Source organism: Schistocerca cancellata, chromosome 12 (assembly GCF_023864275.1).
Source record: "Schistocerca cancellata isolate TAMUIC-IGC-003103 chromosome 12, iqSchCanc2.1, whole genome shotgun sequence".
Lineage (NCBI taxonomy): Eukaryota > Metazoa > Arthropoda > Insecta > Orthoptera > Acrididae > Schistocerca > Schistocerca cancellata.
In genome coordinates, this window is record NC_064637.1 from 20,267,660 (window position 1) to 20,284,165 (window position 16,506).

General features: G+C 39.1%; 1 protein-coding gene across 2 annotated transcripts in view; it reads right to left on the reverse strand.

The window, feature by feature from the left end:
* Positions 1–14,132: 14,132 nt before the first annotated feature.
* LOC126109578 (disks large homolog 5-like) overlaps positions 14,133–16,506 on the reverse strand; it is a 721,341-nt gene continuing 718,967 nt past the window's right edge. For both annotated transcript variants that reach the window (XM_049914610.1, XM_049914609.1), the window contains exon 10: positions 14,133–14,442. In XM_049914610.1, coding sequence (XP_049770567.1) covers positions 14,316–14,442 — 127 coding nt within the window. In that variant the 3' untranslated portion in view covers positions 14,133–14,315. The remainder of the gene's footprint in view (positions 14,443–16,506) is intronic.

The window sequence follows — 16,506 nt, forward strand, 5'->3', positions numbered from 1 at the left end:
CGCGGTGTTGGCCGTCGAATGGCGCTAGCTGCGCAGCATTTGTGCACCGCCGCCGTCAGTGTCAGCCAGTTTGCCGTGGCATATGGAGCTCCATCGCAGTCTTTAACACTGGTAGCATGCCGCGACAGCGTGGACGTGAACCGTATGTGCAGTTGACGGACTTTGAGCGAGGGCGTATAGTGGGCATGCGGGAGGCCGGGTGGACGTACCGCCGAATTGCTCTACACGTGGGGCGTGAGGTCGCCACAGTACATCGATGTTGTCGCCAGTGGTCGGCGGAAGGTGCACGTGCCCGTCGACCTGGGACCGGACCGCAGCGACGCACGGATGCACGCCTAGACCGTAGGATCCTACGCAGTGCTGTAGGGGACCGCACCGCCACTTCCCAGCAAATTAGGGACACTGTTGCTCCTGGGGTATCGGCGAGGACCATTCGCAACCGTCTCCATGAAGCTGGGCTATGGTCCCGCACACCGTTAGGCCGTCTTCCGCTCACGCCCCAACATCGTGCAGCCCGCCTCCAGTGGTGTCGCGACAGGCGTGAATGGAGGGACGAATGGAGACGTGTCGTCTTCAGCGATGAGAGTCGCTTCTGCCTTGGTGCCAATGATGGTCGTATGCGTGTTTGGCGCCGTGCAGGTGAGCGCCACAATCAGGACTGCATACGACCGAGGCACACAGGGCCAACACCCGGCATCATGGTGTGGGGAGCGATCTCCTACACTGGCCGTACACCACTGGTGATCGTCGAGGGGACACTGAATAGTGCACGGTACATCCAAACCGTCATCGAACCCATCGTTCTACCATTCCTAGACCGACAAGGGAACTTGCTGTTCCAACAGGACAATGCACGTCCGCATGTATCCCGTGCCACCCAACGTGCTCTAGAAGGTGTAAGTCAACTACCCTGGCCAGCAAGATCTCCGGATCTGTCCCCCATTGAGCATGTTTGGGACTGGATGAAGCGTCGTCTCACGCGGTCTGCACGTCCAGCACGAACGCTGGTCCAACTGAGGCGCCAGGTGGAAATGGCATGGCAAGCCGTTCCACAGGACTACATCCAGCATCTCTACGATCGTCTCCATGGGAGAATAGCAGCCTGCATTGCTGCGAAAGGTGGATATACACTGTACTAGTGCCGACATTGTGCATGCTCTGTTGCCTGTGTCTATGTGCCTGTGGTTCTGTCAGTGTGATCATGTGATGTATCTGACCCCAGGAATGTGTCAATAAAGTTTCCCCTTCCTGGGACAATGAATTCACGGTGTTCTTATTTCAATTTCCAGGAGTGTATTTTCAGATCCAGCATTCGGATTTCGTCCTTTTATTTAACTCTTGTCGCAGCGCTAAGGCACTATAACTTTCATACCCGTGCGTATCATTTCAGTTGATGTCGCATTGCAAGCTGTGCAACCACGTAGAATTTGTGGCGTCCTGTGTGAAAGGTAGCTCACGATGCCACTACACCAAGCTGCAAGCTGTGGCGCCACATTAGATGCGTGCGTGAATCTGGCTTATGTCTGTAGCACTGTGCACCATTATTATATCTCCATTAAACATCACATCTGCATCTCGCAGATGTCATAATTCGTTGCTCATTGGGTAACGTTTTTGACGTCAGAAGAAAGGAAAGGAAAGCGAAGGAAGGAAGGAAGGAAGGAAAGGAAAGTGAGAAGGAAAGGAAAGTGAGAAGGAAAGGAAAGTGAGAAGGAAAGGAAAGTGAGAAGGAAAGGAAAGTGAGAAGGAAAGGAAAGTGAGAAGGAAAGGAAAGTGAGAAGGAAAGGAAAGTGAGAAGGAAAGGAAAGTGAGAAGGAAAGGAAAGTGAGAAGGAAAGGAAAGTGAGAAGGAAAGGAAAGTGAGAAGGAAAGGAAAGTGAGAAGGAAAGGAAAGTGAGAAGGAAAGGAAAGTGAGAAGGAAAGGAAAGTGAGAAGGAAAGGAAAGTGAGAAGGAAAGGAAAGTGAGAAGGAAAGGAAAGTGAGAAAGAAAGGAAAGTGAGAAAGAAAGGAAAGTGAGAAAGAAAGGAAAGTGAGAAAGAAAGGAAAGTGAGAAAGAAAGGAAAGTGAGAAAGAAAGGAAAGTGAGAAAGAAAGGAAAGTGAGAAAGAAAGGAAAGTGAGAAAGAAAGGAAAGTGAGAAAGAAAGGAAAGTGAGAAAGAAAGGAAAGTGAGAAAGAAAGGAAGGTAGGTGTGCTCTGTGCCACCTGTTGAGTTAGGTGAAAAGAGCTCCACTGGCATGTAAACTGTTAACTGTCCTCTTAGCTTCTGGCTTAACTGCACCTTCATAACTCGCGACAACCAAATATTCTTAAAAGCCTTTGCAGTTTCACGTTTATTAGTTCATTCCTAAGAGAGCACAAATCTAATATTTCAGAACATATTCATACTACAATATCAATAAAGTCCCAGAATCTATTACAAATGTGGAGACGGAAAACAGGTATTAGCAGGACGTGAAACTACCATCGGCCCACAGCTCTTAGCCTATTCATTGCTTTGTGATGAACACACGATATTTTCTTTCACCTTACGTTGTCCTGAAGGTTTTTACTATCGCTATGTCATTAACTGACATGTGAGTAAAACAAATCGTACTAAGAGTTGCCTTAAAATAGCATTATAATACGAAAACAGCAAAATACATGAAACTAGTATCGCTTCATCACATTTCGTGGTCCCACTAAGTTGCAGTACAGCATCACTCATTTATGACAGAATATGATCACATGATATTACCCAGTTTTGGCTTTCCTAAACTGTTTTTCGCAGTAACTGCGCACCTTGGGGCGGTTGTACAACGTCAAGTTAGCAGCCGGTTAAGCTCTAACCCCGGAATAGCGCGAGAAACGCGTTGTACGAACCCGGGCTAACGCCTAACCTGAGAATAAACTCGGGGATGGCTTAGGCGGTGATTTCTGGCCGGTTAGCGAGCTTAACCACGGAATAAGTTTTAAAGAGGGCAGGAATACACAGATTCAGACAGCGGTGACGATTTTTTGGCTGAAGTGTTCATAACACTGAGGAAGGAGAAGAAAGTGAGACGCCGCCCGAATTATTTTGATGAATTCGACGACTCAGAATTTATATGCAGATTTCGCTTGTCAAAGGAAGCCGTGCTTCGTCTTTTCAATCTTGTACGTCAGAAACTGGAAACATAGGGTGGACAGGTGAAACTATTTCTCTGTTTTCTAAGATAATACTGTTAAATTGTGTAAAATGTATTTCCTTTCCGTACTTCGTGAATTCCATTGTGTTATTTCTCTAAATTAAGCACATTAAAACGACTATTCGTGCCAAAATAGTCTTGCATATCTGGCGTGTGTTACAGTTGTTGCAGTAGTAGAAAGGATTGACTTGTTTTATTTAGAAGATAGTCCCATAATAGACTTAACGAAATCGAAAATCCACACCACTTATGGGTACTATTTGTATGGCAGTTTTAACAAAAACGTAAATTCTTATGTTGCAAAACGCTTTGATAAAACAGTAGTGTCCCAGTTTCAGACACATGACGTCAATATTGATACACAATGTTTTCTATTGGAAATGATCCTTATTGTAAACACCACAGCAGTCTCAGAAAAACTTAATTTTTTTATTTATTTATAAGTTAATAAGAAAAACTTCAGCCTTTAGTGAATATATTTGGATGAGAGGCCCATTTTTGCTTCAGAGCAACAACATTGAATCCCACCATTCTTCACTGATGTCTGAACTATTTGCGCTTACTCAAGCACGTTGAACACAGTAATATTATCAGGAAACTATAGAACATAGCTGTTGTGTTTCTCAACATTAGTATTATCCACACCAGCCCATCTGAAAATATCTCGACCTCTCCTTCAGTTTATCTGTATATATTTTATATGACTTCCAGATGGATGGAGATAAGGTAGCTGTCAACCGCTGTTACGTATTTGAAACAATGCATTTTCTTGCCATCAGCTGTACATTGTAACTTTATTCTCTAATAGATTCGGTTTTTTCAACCATCATCAAGGAAGAAAAGTAATACACACAGATGGTTGAAAAATACGTTTTGTAATTACTGTGTTATTATTACAAAATCTGCTGCAGTGGTCAAACAGCTGATCATCAAGAGTAACAAACACTGCAGATTTTATAACAACACAGTAATTACACAATGCATTTAAAAAAATTCCATTCCAGATGTTAATTTCTAAATTAAACTCCGTGACGCCTGTGTTGTTGGTGGTTATTGCAGTCTCTGAAAAGATGACATGATGTTCATTATTTCAAAAAGCTGCTTGCCTTTCAAAATAGTTACTACATTATCTGCCTACGAAAAATTCATCATCTACCATATTGGACGGAATATTCTTACCTAGAAACGTTGCGACAGAATCAAAATGACTAGTGCGGCCATCTGAAGGAAGTTTAATTAAATTGTGTATTTTTGTATACACAATTACAAATTTATGTTCAACAAAAGGTCCACCGCCAATCTGGAGCCTATGCTGCCTTAATGCAGCACAATATTTTCTGGTCTCTTTCTTTAGCGTGTCATATTTCTGTCGCAGCTGATCACTGGTTCTGCATGATGATGATGATCGTTAATTATAGATATCGCATACTTTCTCCCATGCTTTGTTCTGAAATTTGGAAAGATATCTTATTGGTCAAACAACGAATACTTAATCATTTAACCAGTTTCAAGAGATATTTCATTATACACACATCACAAGCTTAGTTAAATGTTTTGACTGACCTTTTCACTACATGATACTGCATGCGTTTTCTTGTTCTCTATTACGCTTCTGAAATCGTGAACGATATCGACAAGCTTTAATATATCTTCCAGGGAATAGTTTTGGGCTCTCGATCATTTTAATTGAGCTCTTTTTGCAGATGACTAGACGTAAATAAACTTCAAAAACGCGTGAAAATACCCAGAGTGTTCTCCCACTGTTTCCAACTTAACTGAACGAGATCGCTATTCCAGGGTCAACTAACCAGAGAATATAAAGGCATCGTACAACCATGGAGGTAAAAATAAGAGGAGTTGTTCAAATGGTTCAAATGGCTCTGAGCACTACGGGACTCAACTGCTGTGGTCACCAGTCCCCTAGAACTTAGAACTACTTAAACCTAACTAACCTAAGGACATCACACACACCCATGCCCAAGGCAGGATTCGAATCTGCGACCGTAGCAGCAGCGCGGCTCCGGACTGGAGCGCCTAGAACCACACGGCCACCACGGCCGGCAAGAGGAGTTGTCATGACGTCACAAACTTGAAGCCAACCCAAGTGAAGATCCGCCATGTTAGCTACCCCAAAGCATTCGCTTCTGGTGGTTTGATTCCGTGTAGTCGTGAAGTGTTTTGATAAAAAAAATGACGGCTACATCGCTAACGGGTGTACTAATCGTTCTAATTGCAGTCTAAAGTTTAAACAAATCACATTTCATTCGTAAGTGGACATATTTAAGCGTTATTTTCTTATATGTAGTACTTGAAATTCTGATGCACTGTAAATTTGTACAGTATGGTTTTATTTCTATGATTTGACTTTAGATTTCCTATCAATCCTACGCAAAGAGCTCTCTGGAGGTGAGCTTGGTTTTCATTATTTGGTTATTCCCAAGTAACTGAAAAGTCCTGGCAAGAAATATCCTGGAAATGGGGACTAATGTTTTAAAATGCGATAATTTAATATAAATGTAATGTAACTACACGTAGTTAATTAAATCTTCAGTAAAATGTGTGGAACACCTGTTACAGTGGTTAAATTATAAGTACTTAAAGGGTTACATATTTGTTAAAGCAAAGCTCCCTATCTAAGTCCAGGCAATTTAGATAATGACATTAATCACTGTGTTGTCGTGTTACCCTGTAAATTGCTGTTATTTGCCACACTGAATGTCACTTGGTAGGTACAATTTAAAAACCATGCAGATGTGTAAACTACAATGGGCCTGACAATCTTAAATTCTGTTCTTTTCCATCGTAATTTAACGAATCTTTCACTTTGTTGACGTGACAGCTGGCTTGTTTATATCTTCCCTGCATACATCTATGGGACTTCAAAGGAAATAAGATAAGTTTCTTGCAAATTTGGACATTTAAAATTTGCATTTGACTTGAAAATGCAACGATTACAAATCGGTGCTTCTGAACTATCAATCATTGCTTTTGGAGTTCTGGCTTTATCAATCATCGACACAAACACAATGAAAGTGAATTCAAATGGATTACGAAATCACGCTTTCCATAGTTATTCTAAGTGTATAAACAAAAAGGAATTACAGTACCGAGGACAGAAGCGTCATATTTTCGTGTCGTATTACTGTATCGAATACGCATTTAAGACCAGAAAAACGTTTAAAGTTGCGCTCCTTATGCTGTGTTGTTCACTAAAACAGGTGTAACATTTACTATATAAAATAAATATCGCGTGCACATGACAGAAATAGCGAACAAGAAGCAATTGTAAACACTCGTCTGCTAATCTTTTGGTGGATCCAAGATGGCGGCAGGCCCCGCCCACTGGCTTCAAAACAACGTACAGCGGAATTCTGTAGTGGCATCTCCCCTTATTCCACCTCCATGCGTACAAAGTGCTGTCAAAGTTATACCGTAATTAGCTAACCTTAACCGGGCGTTGTACAACCGGCCCCTTACAAGATATTTCTCAACCGTTATAATATACGAAGCACACAGAAAATTTAATTTACACAGAGTGAATTATATAAAACTTGGACCGCAAACATTGCAGAAATGGAAAGTGCTATTGATGTGCGATATCCACAGAACGGATTGCTAGTCAGAGTCTTGTATTGTTAGCCCATAGAGTGTCTAATAATTCTTGGAAGTGTATTTTTCGTACAAACACACACTTTTTTTGAATGGAACAACGAACATTGACACCAACAAACTAAAAGTAGGGTAAATTGGAATTTCAGTGGTGTTTGTTGAAGGATTCTAGTGCGAGTCATTTACGAGATACCGTATTTTGAAAAGTTCCCACTCCAACACTTACCTAGGGTAACCAGCGTATTTTGAGTGAGGATTTGCACACGCGACATGTTGCCACTAAATTTGTCGCGCCTTCCAAAAAACAAAAAAAAAAAGCCCAGGAATGTGTGCCAGGACTTGAAAACAGTGAAAGTAATTAAAACTTTTTGAACAACGCCATTACAGGTGATGACAGTTGGTGTTACGGATATGACACGAAAACCCAGCAAGCGACAGTTCTGGTCGAATGTGCAGACGATGGTCGTAGTACTTTTTATGTACATGAAATTGTGCATCGAAAATTTGTACTTCCTGGCAGAATGTCAGACTTAAGTATTCTTTTCGAAGTTTTAAAACATCTGTAAGAGGATTTGTGGAGGAAGGCCTGGAACTTTGGCTATCAAGTGTCAGGTTCATTTATCATGCCAATAATTCAACTCTGCAAAGATATCACACACAACCATAGGAGCTGCCTTTATTATTTATAACTTTATTCCAATTGGCCCCAGTGCTTCCCCATTTTTCACAGCTTTACAAATTTCTTGCGAGGTTATCTGTCGTGGACATGGATATTTATCTTCTTCCATCAAGTTTAACATGTCTTGCATAAATTGGTTTCTTTTCTTTGTGAGCAGCGCTTGGTAATACTTAACCCACTCCTAAGCTTATCAGAGGAATCTCAGCACTTTTCGAACCACCACCACCTTTCACACTCTGCTTGCCCTACTGCCATCTAAGTTTTTGTTTATATCCTCTCTGGCTTTCAGCACACCTCATTTTATGCTTTAGTAATGGCCCTTTGTGCTTCTTTGTATTTAGCTTCGTATGTTTTATGGACTTCATCAAGCCAAGTGCTGAGCTATTTATAAGCCTCCTTTTTCATTTTCACCAATTTCTCTCCTATATTCCACCACTGATTCCTCCTTTCCCATCCCCCCCCCCCCCCCACCCCCGCCTTTACCAGTGCTTCAAAGGCCACCTCAGGTATAATTACTTTGGCAGACCAATACATACTTTCTACAGCATCATCCTTGATGTGTAATACCCTGGCTGCCAATCTAGGTTGATAGAGGAAATGTGTTGATCTTGCTTCAGGCAGATTCTTCACAGTGTCAAGTTGCTAACATTCTACACCTAGTTACTGAATTAAAAGTAGTAAATTACCTGGCTCAGCTTGAAAAATAAGAGCCTCAGTAAGTGTCATGTTTCATTTTTAGAAAAAATGTGAAAATTGCAAGTTTTATGTAAACATTTTTACATTACAGTTAAAAAAATTATTAAAGTTATTTTAAAAACTAGTTGCCAAATCAAATAAACGAAAGAACATATGAAATAAAAAGCAATGGGTGCTCACTTAATTGGTCAACATAAAACAACTTTCCTCTGATAAATGTTGTTCTGCAGTCCATCAAAATGACAGAGATATGTAGAATGCTCTTCATGTTTCCAGGAAAATATATATGTATTACATACAAGTTAAATTGTGTATAAAGTACATAATTTAAAAAATTGAAATCAAATGAGTGACTATACAAAAAAAGAGCAAAACCAGTCAAGTGAGATCGAGGCGTGAGAACGAGACTAGCTGAAGTGAACTGTGAACAATGTTCCACGGAATGAGACCAGACGTGACAGAAGTGAACCACGAAAGACCATCTCCTTAGTTGTTCCTTCGGACCCATTTGTTCGACTCTACTGGATGCCTTTAGACATTGCGTGCTACAGGAAATTTTGATTCCTGTGCTTAACAGAAATTTAAATTTCGTGATCCAAAGCTCAGATAATAATGAAATTTGCACCAAACTACACTCGTACATATTATGTTACAACCTCCTTTATCATCACGGTGAACTACTATGTTCCCAGAACTGTTAGATACTACAAATAATCTTGCTGAGACACCATTTGAACTTTGTGTCTACAATCGGAAGGCAAAAGTATGATACATGCCGCACAGAAACGTTCCTTTTATTTTTCTTTCTTCACATTTTTAGACATAACGCATATCAACAATCCCACGCCTCACAAAATAGGCTGAAAAAATGGTTTTAATTTCCAAGGACAAAACACTGAGGACCATTAAGAACCAGATTGACTGCTTAAGATGAAAGAAAAAGATGAAAACATTGAAAGTTTTGTTAAGCATGCTTGCTTTAATTTTATTAAGCAGGTTGATAGGAGGGAGTTTTGTCTTGTATTCAATTATGAATATGCTCAGTACTTGCAATTCGTAACTGAGCAGAACTCTATTCTTTTGAGAAAACAATTTCTGCCATATCACTGACAAATACTGAAATGAAATAACACACTTCCAACCAAACAGTATCCAAGAAGTCTTTAATACTGATTACAAAATAGGAGATCCTGATTTCGACTTTCAATGTACCAATATATCAACAGCAGAAGAAGAATACAATTCATTTGGAGACCACGGTAACAATAGAAGGATGCACAGCATACTAAAATCACTGAGCTCCTATCAAGATTCCACTGAAAAGTACAGAATGCATGAAGTTTTTTTTACTTCTGAGAATCAACTATTGAAAGAGAACTGTCACATGGATTGTGATCCACTTTTCGTTCCAAATAGTATCAATGATGACAAAAACTGGGCCACCAAATATTATGTAAACACTAAGGGAAAGAAGAAAACTATCCTTCCAAACATAAGCATATATAAAGTTCATTAAATATTTCAGACCAAGAGTTCTTGTATATAAAAAGTATTAAGCCAACCACGTAAAACTGTATTCAAAATTGTTTACAGAAGAGGGCAGGATATTGATGGTTTCTAATTACTGGAAGACAGAGGATTTGTCCAAGCAAACATGAATATATCGTAGGCCCTACTGTTGAAATAAAACACCAGTAGAAGTATCCTAAGAAAGACAAAGGATAACCCTTGTTTATATTTTTGAAATAATGGACAACAACTGAGTGTCTGAAAGTTTGTATTACATGCATGCTTTGATATTAACTGAGAATTCAACTTTGAAAAAATTAAAGGTGAATCTGCAGTAGATCTTCAGGACAAACAAGATAATCCTTTCTCAGTTGGCGGCAATGCTAAAAATTACATGCACACACCTATTAAATCAGTCCCATGCATTGAGAATTGTTATCTACCAACACATAAGTCCCATAAGTTTATAGGAGGAAGAACTATAGCAGTTATCTATGGAGACAATGCTAATCTCTCTACATTTTAAAAAATATTCAAAATTAAATTCAATAAATCTTTGTGGCCAACACAGATTCAAGCGAGTTTGCAGAACTTACAATATCACAATATTTGACTATAAAGTGAAACAAGGAACTTGCTGTATATGGCATGTGGAAGATGGAAATGAAGGGAAATTTCAACACCCATGTACAAATTTATTGTAAAGATGGTCAATTCACATGTAGGAGATTCTGCAGACTTTATATTTTACTCAGCCAATTCTCTCCTTTAAAAAACTAAATACTTCATGAAAGAGCATACAAGAAATGGAGATGAGTATATTTGCCAAATGAAATGGACATGAAGTGAGGAAGCAATGTCTGTTTCACATCACTGTTCAGTAGATTACAAGCATGAAGACAAATCCACAATTTCATGACGTCTTTGCATCATCATACGATTTCACTGATTTTAAAAACCTTTTGAGTAAACTAGAGAAGCATTTCATGATGAACAGAGATCTTAAAAAAAATCCCGTTGAAAATTTAAAACAGTTCATGATTCATGAAGACCACTTCAAGTTATTGTAAAATTTTTTTAGTGAAGATTATCAAGCCGCAAAAATATTCCAAAGAGAAGTCGACAGAAAGAAAATTGAGTCAAACCATGAAAGGCAGAGTAAACTGAGGAGATAGTCATGAAATACAAAAATATAATCTGCTGGAAAACAGAAAATCATTTGTTACTGGAAAGTTGTGCAAGCCTCCAAAATACCGAAAGAAATATCTAACAAAAATAATGACTTAATTTCTCTAGTCAATGGAAAATATGTTCCAACTCTTCATTTTAACTTTTCTGGTCCTCTCAGTGTCAACAAAAACTAATTTTTCTTATTAATTGTACAGGCAAGGTCCCCAACGTCGATAGACATACAAACAAACACAAACATACGCACAAAATTCAAGCTTTCACAACAAACGGTTGCTTCATCTGGAAAGAGGGAAGGAGAGGGAAAGACGAAAGGATGCGGGTTTTAAGGGAGAGGGTAAGGAGTCATTCCAATCCCGGGAGCGGAAAGACTTACCTTAGAGGGAAGAAAGGACAGGTATACACACACACACACACACACACACACACAGAGAGACACACACACACACACACACACACACACACACACACACACACACACACAGACAGAGACACACACACACACACACAGAGACACACACACACACACACACACACACACACACACACACACACACACACACAGAGACACACACACACACACACACACACACACACAGACACATGCAGACATTATATATTGTAAGCCTACAGTGAAGATCTCTAGCTCTTTAAGTAAGTGTCTGCAGGATGATCTTGGATGAGCTCCAACAATTATTCTGATTACACGCTTTTGTGCAATGAATACTCTTTTACTCAATTATGAGTTACCCCAGAATATGATGCCATACAAAAGCAAAGAATGAAAATAGGCGTGGTAAGATGTATATCCCCAAAATTTGCAATGACCCTAATAGCATAAGTAGCTGAACTCAAACGTTTCAGCAGATCTTCAGTGTGTGTGTTTTCTAGTTCAACCCCTCATCAATGAATACACCTAGAAATTTTGAATATTCTACCTTAGCTACAGATTTCCGATCAAAGTCTATATTTATTAATGGTGTCATTCCATTTACTGTGTGGAACTGTATGTACTATGTTTTGCCAAAGTTTAATGAGAGCCTATTAGCAGAGAACCATGATTTTCTGAAAAACATTGTTTACAATTTCACCACTTAATTCTTGTCTGTTGCGTGCGATAGCTATACTTGTATCATCGGCAAAAAGTATCGGCTCCGCATCTTCATGAATATAGAATGGAAAGTCATTAATATATATTAAGAACAGCAGAGGACCCAAGACCGAACCTTGCGGCACCCCATTCTTGATTGTTCCCCAGTTTGAGGAACCACCAGTTTTTCTGCATATTATGTGAACTGCTTATTTCAACTTCCTGCACTCTTCCTGTTAGGTATGATTTAAACTATTTGAGCGCTGTCCCATTCATACCACAGTACTTGAGCTTATCTGGAAGTATTCCATGATTTACACAATCAAAAGCCTTTGAGAGATCACAAAAAATCCCAACGGGTGACTTCCAGTTACTCAGAGCATTTAATATTTCGTTAGTGAAAGTATATATAGTGTTTTCCACTGAAAATGCCTTTCTGGAAAAGAAACTGACTTAGCTCAGCCTCTACCTAGTGACCAGAGCAGTGTATATAGCGTACTTTCACGTCACCAGCAGCGAGGCTAATGTGGACTACTATGGAGAGCTTGTACCACAACACCTGGACTATCTTGAGTTGAGTAATTTTCTATTCTTTTGAGTAAAGAACCCAACTAATACTTGCACACAGTTTGTATTATAGAAGAGGATACCGGCCACCAAACAATATCCCCTCCTTGCTTCCCACGGTATGTGCCTACCGTGAGAATGAGATGACAAAAAATTTTATTTTAACTGTTATTTTCAAACAGAGGAATTTTGTAACTTCCATATTAATATTACAAATTCTGACAAATGGTGAGTATACTTACTTGTTACAGACAGAGAGGCCACATTGGCAAAATCGACCAGCGCTACTGTTGTATTCATGTTTAGGATAAACAGTTGTTTCATTACATTAGAAAGTCTCAATTATTTTGTTAAGTCCCATAGTGCTCAGAGCCATTTGAACCATTTTGAACCAATTATTTTCACATTACAATTAAAAATTTATCACGATACTAATTTTTTTCACACAGTAGTCAGAAAAACAACAATGGTCATTTGAAATTCTCTTTAATACAGTTGGGGAAATCAAGTGGTTTAGCACTTCAGCTCTTACACCATCCAAAATTTTAGTGAAACAGTTACAGAGAGTTTCAAAGTTTTGTTCTGCTGAGCCTATCAATTTATTTGACGGGGAAAAGTTACAACCTCTAAAGTTTTAAACTTTAGATAATCCATCCATATTACAAAAACTTATGTATACACATATGTATGTTCCACACCTCCTAAACCACTGGATCAGTTTCAACCATATTTGGTACACACATCCCTTACTGTCAGGCAACAATTGCTGTGTGGGTAAGAACCACCTACCTATTACAGTTCAGGAGTAAAATGTCATACTCATTGAGATGGAAAAACGGTCACATCATGCATGACATTTAAATTTATTGTAACTAAATAGCTGAACAGATTTCATAAAACTTGATAACAAGATAGCTCAAATCCTGAGGAAGGACAAGCCTTATTTACAAAGTTTACAGTACAAGATACTTACCGACTTTAAGAATCGTATGTGAATTAGGGGAAATTATTTACTCTTTCACTTTTGAACTTTATCATTTTTGTGAAAATGCTTGTGTTAATCAATTTGTGCAACTTGATAAAATTGAAAGAAACGAATACAGTGCTTATACAATCTTCGATGTGTTTAATCCATACTTCCAAACTATTTGTTACATAGCATGTAGCTACTATGATTGCTATCCAGTATTTGCCAACGGGAGTACTTAGTGACTTGCAACCAACTTTATCCTTAATTTCAAACCGTTACTCAATTTTTTTCTGACTTGCAGCCCTCACAAAATTACGAGACGAAAAAAGTTATCACATAGTACATTTTGCAGTTCATGCAGTTAAAATGTCACATCAGGGATGATGTTTAAATTGATTACTACTTTGCTGCTAACTCTATTACCAACACATTTAGCAGACAGTATTCACATTTGCTGCTGAATGTACCATAGAGGGAAGGGAGGGGGCAGACATGAACGAGGTGGAGGCGACAGATGGACGTAGAGGGGTGGGAGCATAATGGGTTGGGGAGGGGGGGGGGGGGGTGCATACACAGGCAATGCCACATACTCAGATACTTACATATATGAAATCACAGTTGTGCATCGGTGCATTGCAAAGACCATTACTTTGTAGTAGTATAATGAAGAAAGTAGTTTATTTTAATTTACATATTGCACAGATAAACGTATAAAAAGCTATAACTCAACCAGGTTCTTGCAAGTTAACAGAGGAACAAAACTTCATATTGTTTTAATACTTAACAAAAGTTATCTATAAATAAATTTGTAAATCCTAATTTTCAAATATGATTTCCCCACAACTTATTCCTTCATTTGCTTTCTTTCCACGAAAGCTGTTACACGATCCCAGTGTGCTGTATGCTGCAATATGTTCTTTCCATTTACAACCATATCTTCTGGAACACCTGTCTCAAATGGTTGTTGCCACCTAAAATATAGAAATAAAGTGCTTTTTGTGTTGATTACCCACAGCAACAAACAGTGGATGTAAGTGATACAATCAGCAAAGAACTACAAGCACAGATTCACAGGACATCACTGGCAGAAAGAGACTTATGACACTGATATCCAGCTACACATGTAACAATAAGGACAAATAAGATCAGGCATTAACTCACATGTACATGAATTTTTTATTGGATAGTCAGTTCACTAGAAAGGGAATCACATATTTAATAAACTGATAACATTCATCTACTGTTTCAAACAGACTGTCAGTAGATTAACATGTCCATTAAGTCTAAACACTATGTAATTCCTATAATGAATAACAAGTACGAATGCATAAGCACTTAAGATGGATACATATTCATGTTCGGTGAGGGAAAAATCGACCAAATTTCACAGTAATCAACTACAGTGGAGTCGCGAGAGGAGATCACTGACAGTTGCAACTGACTTGGTGCACCTGCTTTCCGCACGTACACATTACCTCCATGTTGTCAGTGCTCTACAGACGACTATGCTCCGATCACAATTACTCAATAGTTGACGTCTGTCACTTGCTGCTACAGTTTTGCCACATCTGTTGCCGGCTACCGCTCTGTTACAGGCGGCACAGAAACACGGCGGGCTCGCTTCTCGAATGCTGTTATTGTGTAATGTAGAGCAATGTCTGAAGCGGTTGGCACGAGATAAGACAGCAATAGGAGAGGATCTGTCCACAGCCGATTTTAAGTGACACACGACTTAATTGCGCCAGAAGGATCATTGTACAGCCCTGAATTTAAACTTGTGTCCTAAACTAAACAAAACCTAATGATTTGCAATGTAGCCAACAAAGTGGCAGTCAACAATCTACAGCAGAAGTAAAAATCACAATCACTTTTTTCACGGCTATTAGAGTTAACCTCTACAAGCAAACTCTGAGACCGAAAAACTTCAGTTGCAGTGCTAAAAGCAAATTGTAAGTTCTCTCTCTGACTGATTATCTGAAACCATCCTCTCACTGCCTACACCAGCTGCCATATTACCAACCATTGAGCAGTCCTGTTTGGCACTCAGTTGCAGGTTACAGACAGCACAAGCAGATTTCAATGAAAAGGGAATGATAGGAAGAAAAACAAGTGCAAATAGATTAAAATTCTGCTTCATGCAATGTCATGTGAAGCTCGTCTAACATAAGCTCGTCTCTGGGATTATAAAAACTGTATATGTAACGCTGAATTGCGCCTTGTGTATCAGGTATACTGAAATACAAAACAAGAGGGCCAGACTCAGGATTCGGGATCTGAAAACATCGTCAAGAAAGAAAGCCAGACAAGCACTTGGAAATGAACCAATTGCTGTGGCAGTTTGGCAACAGTGAATGTGTGTGACACTGAGCACTCCGATTTCAGGAAAGCAGATACAAAGCCAGAAGTGTCAACTAACACAATTTCAATCCTACTGTAGTTTCCACCAGTAGTTCCCATGGAAAGCTGGCAACAGTCCTCCCAGCAATCATCTGTTGCCAGCCACTCAATGCCTGTTGTGTGTGGTGAGCAGCACTATCTCCTTTCATATTGTCCATGTTCCATCCTGGGTTTTCTATCCTTTGAAAATTTGCTCTGACTGAGCTATTTTGCACAGATGAATTTGTATCCTGCATCAAACTGTAAGGAATCTAGCTATTACTTATACATCTTTATCCAAATGATTTGAATGTTTCTCTCTAAATTACAATCTATCCATCATACATATAAAACGCAATGTTGTGAATGACTCATCACACCCAAACCAAACTGCCAAAGACAGGATCTTTAAATCTGGAGAGACTGTCGATCTTATACTGAAGCCATTGTTTAGGAAGGGATTTTTGAAATCCCACGCATAATAGAAGGAAAGCTTTTTGAAAATATTAGCTATTAAGTCGATTTCGACGATAGCTCTAAAGAACTCCTGAAGTTTCTTTGAAGCTACAGCTATGAAAATTGGTATTTGTTTTCTTGGTTATAGACATTTTTTTAAAAAAAATCTGCGTTACAGTGTTTTTGGAAATTACAATGCTAAT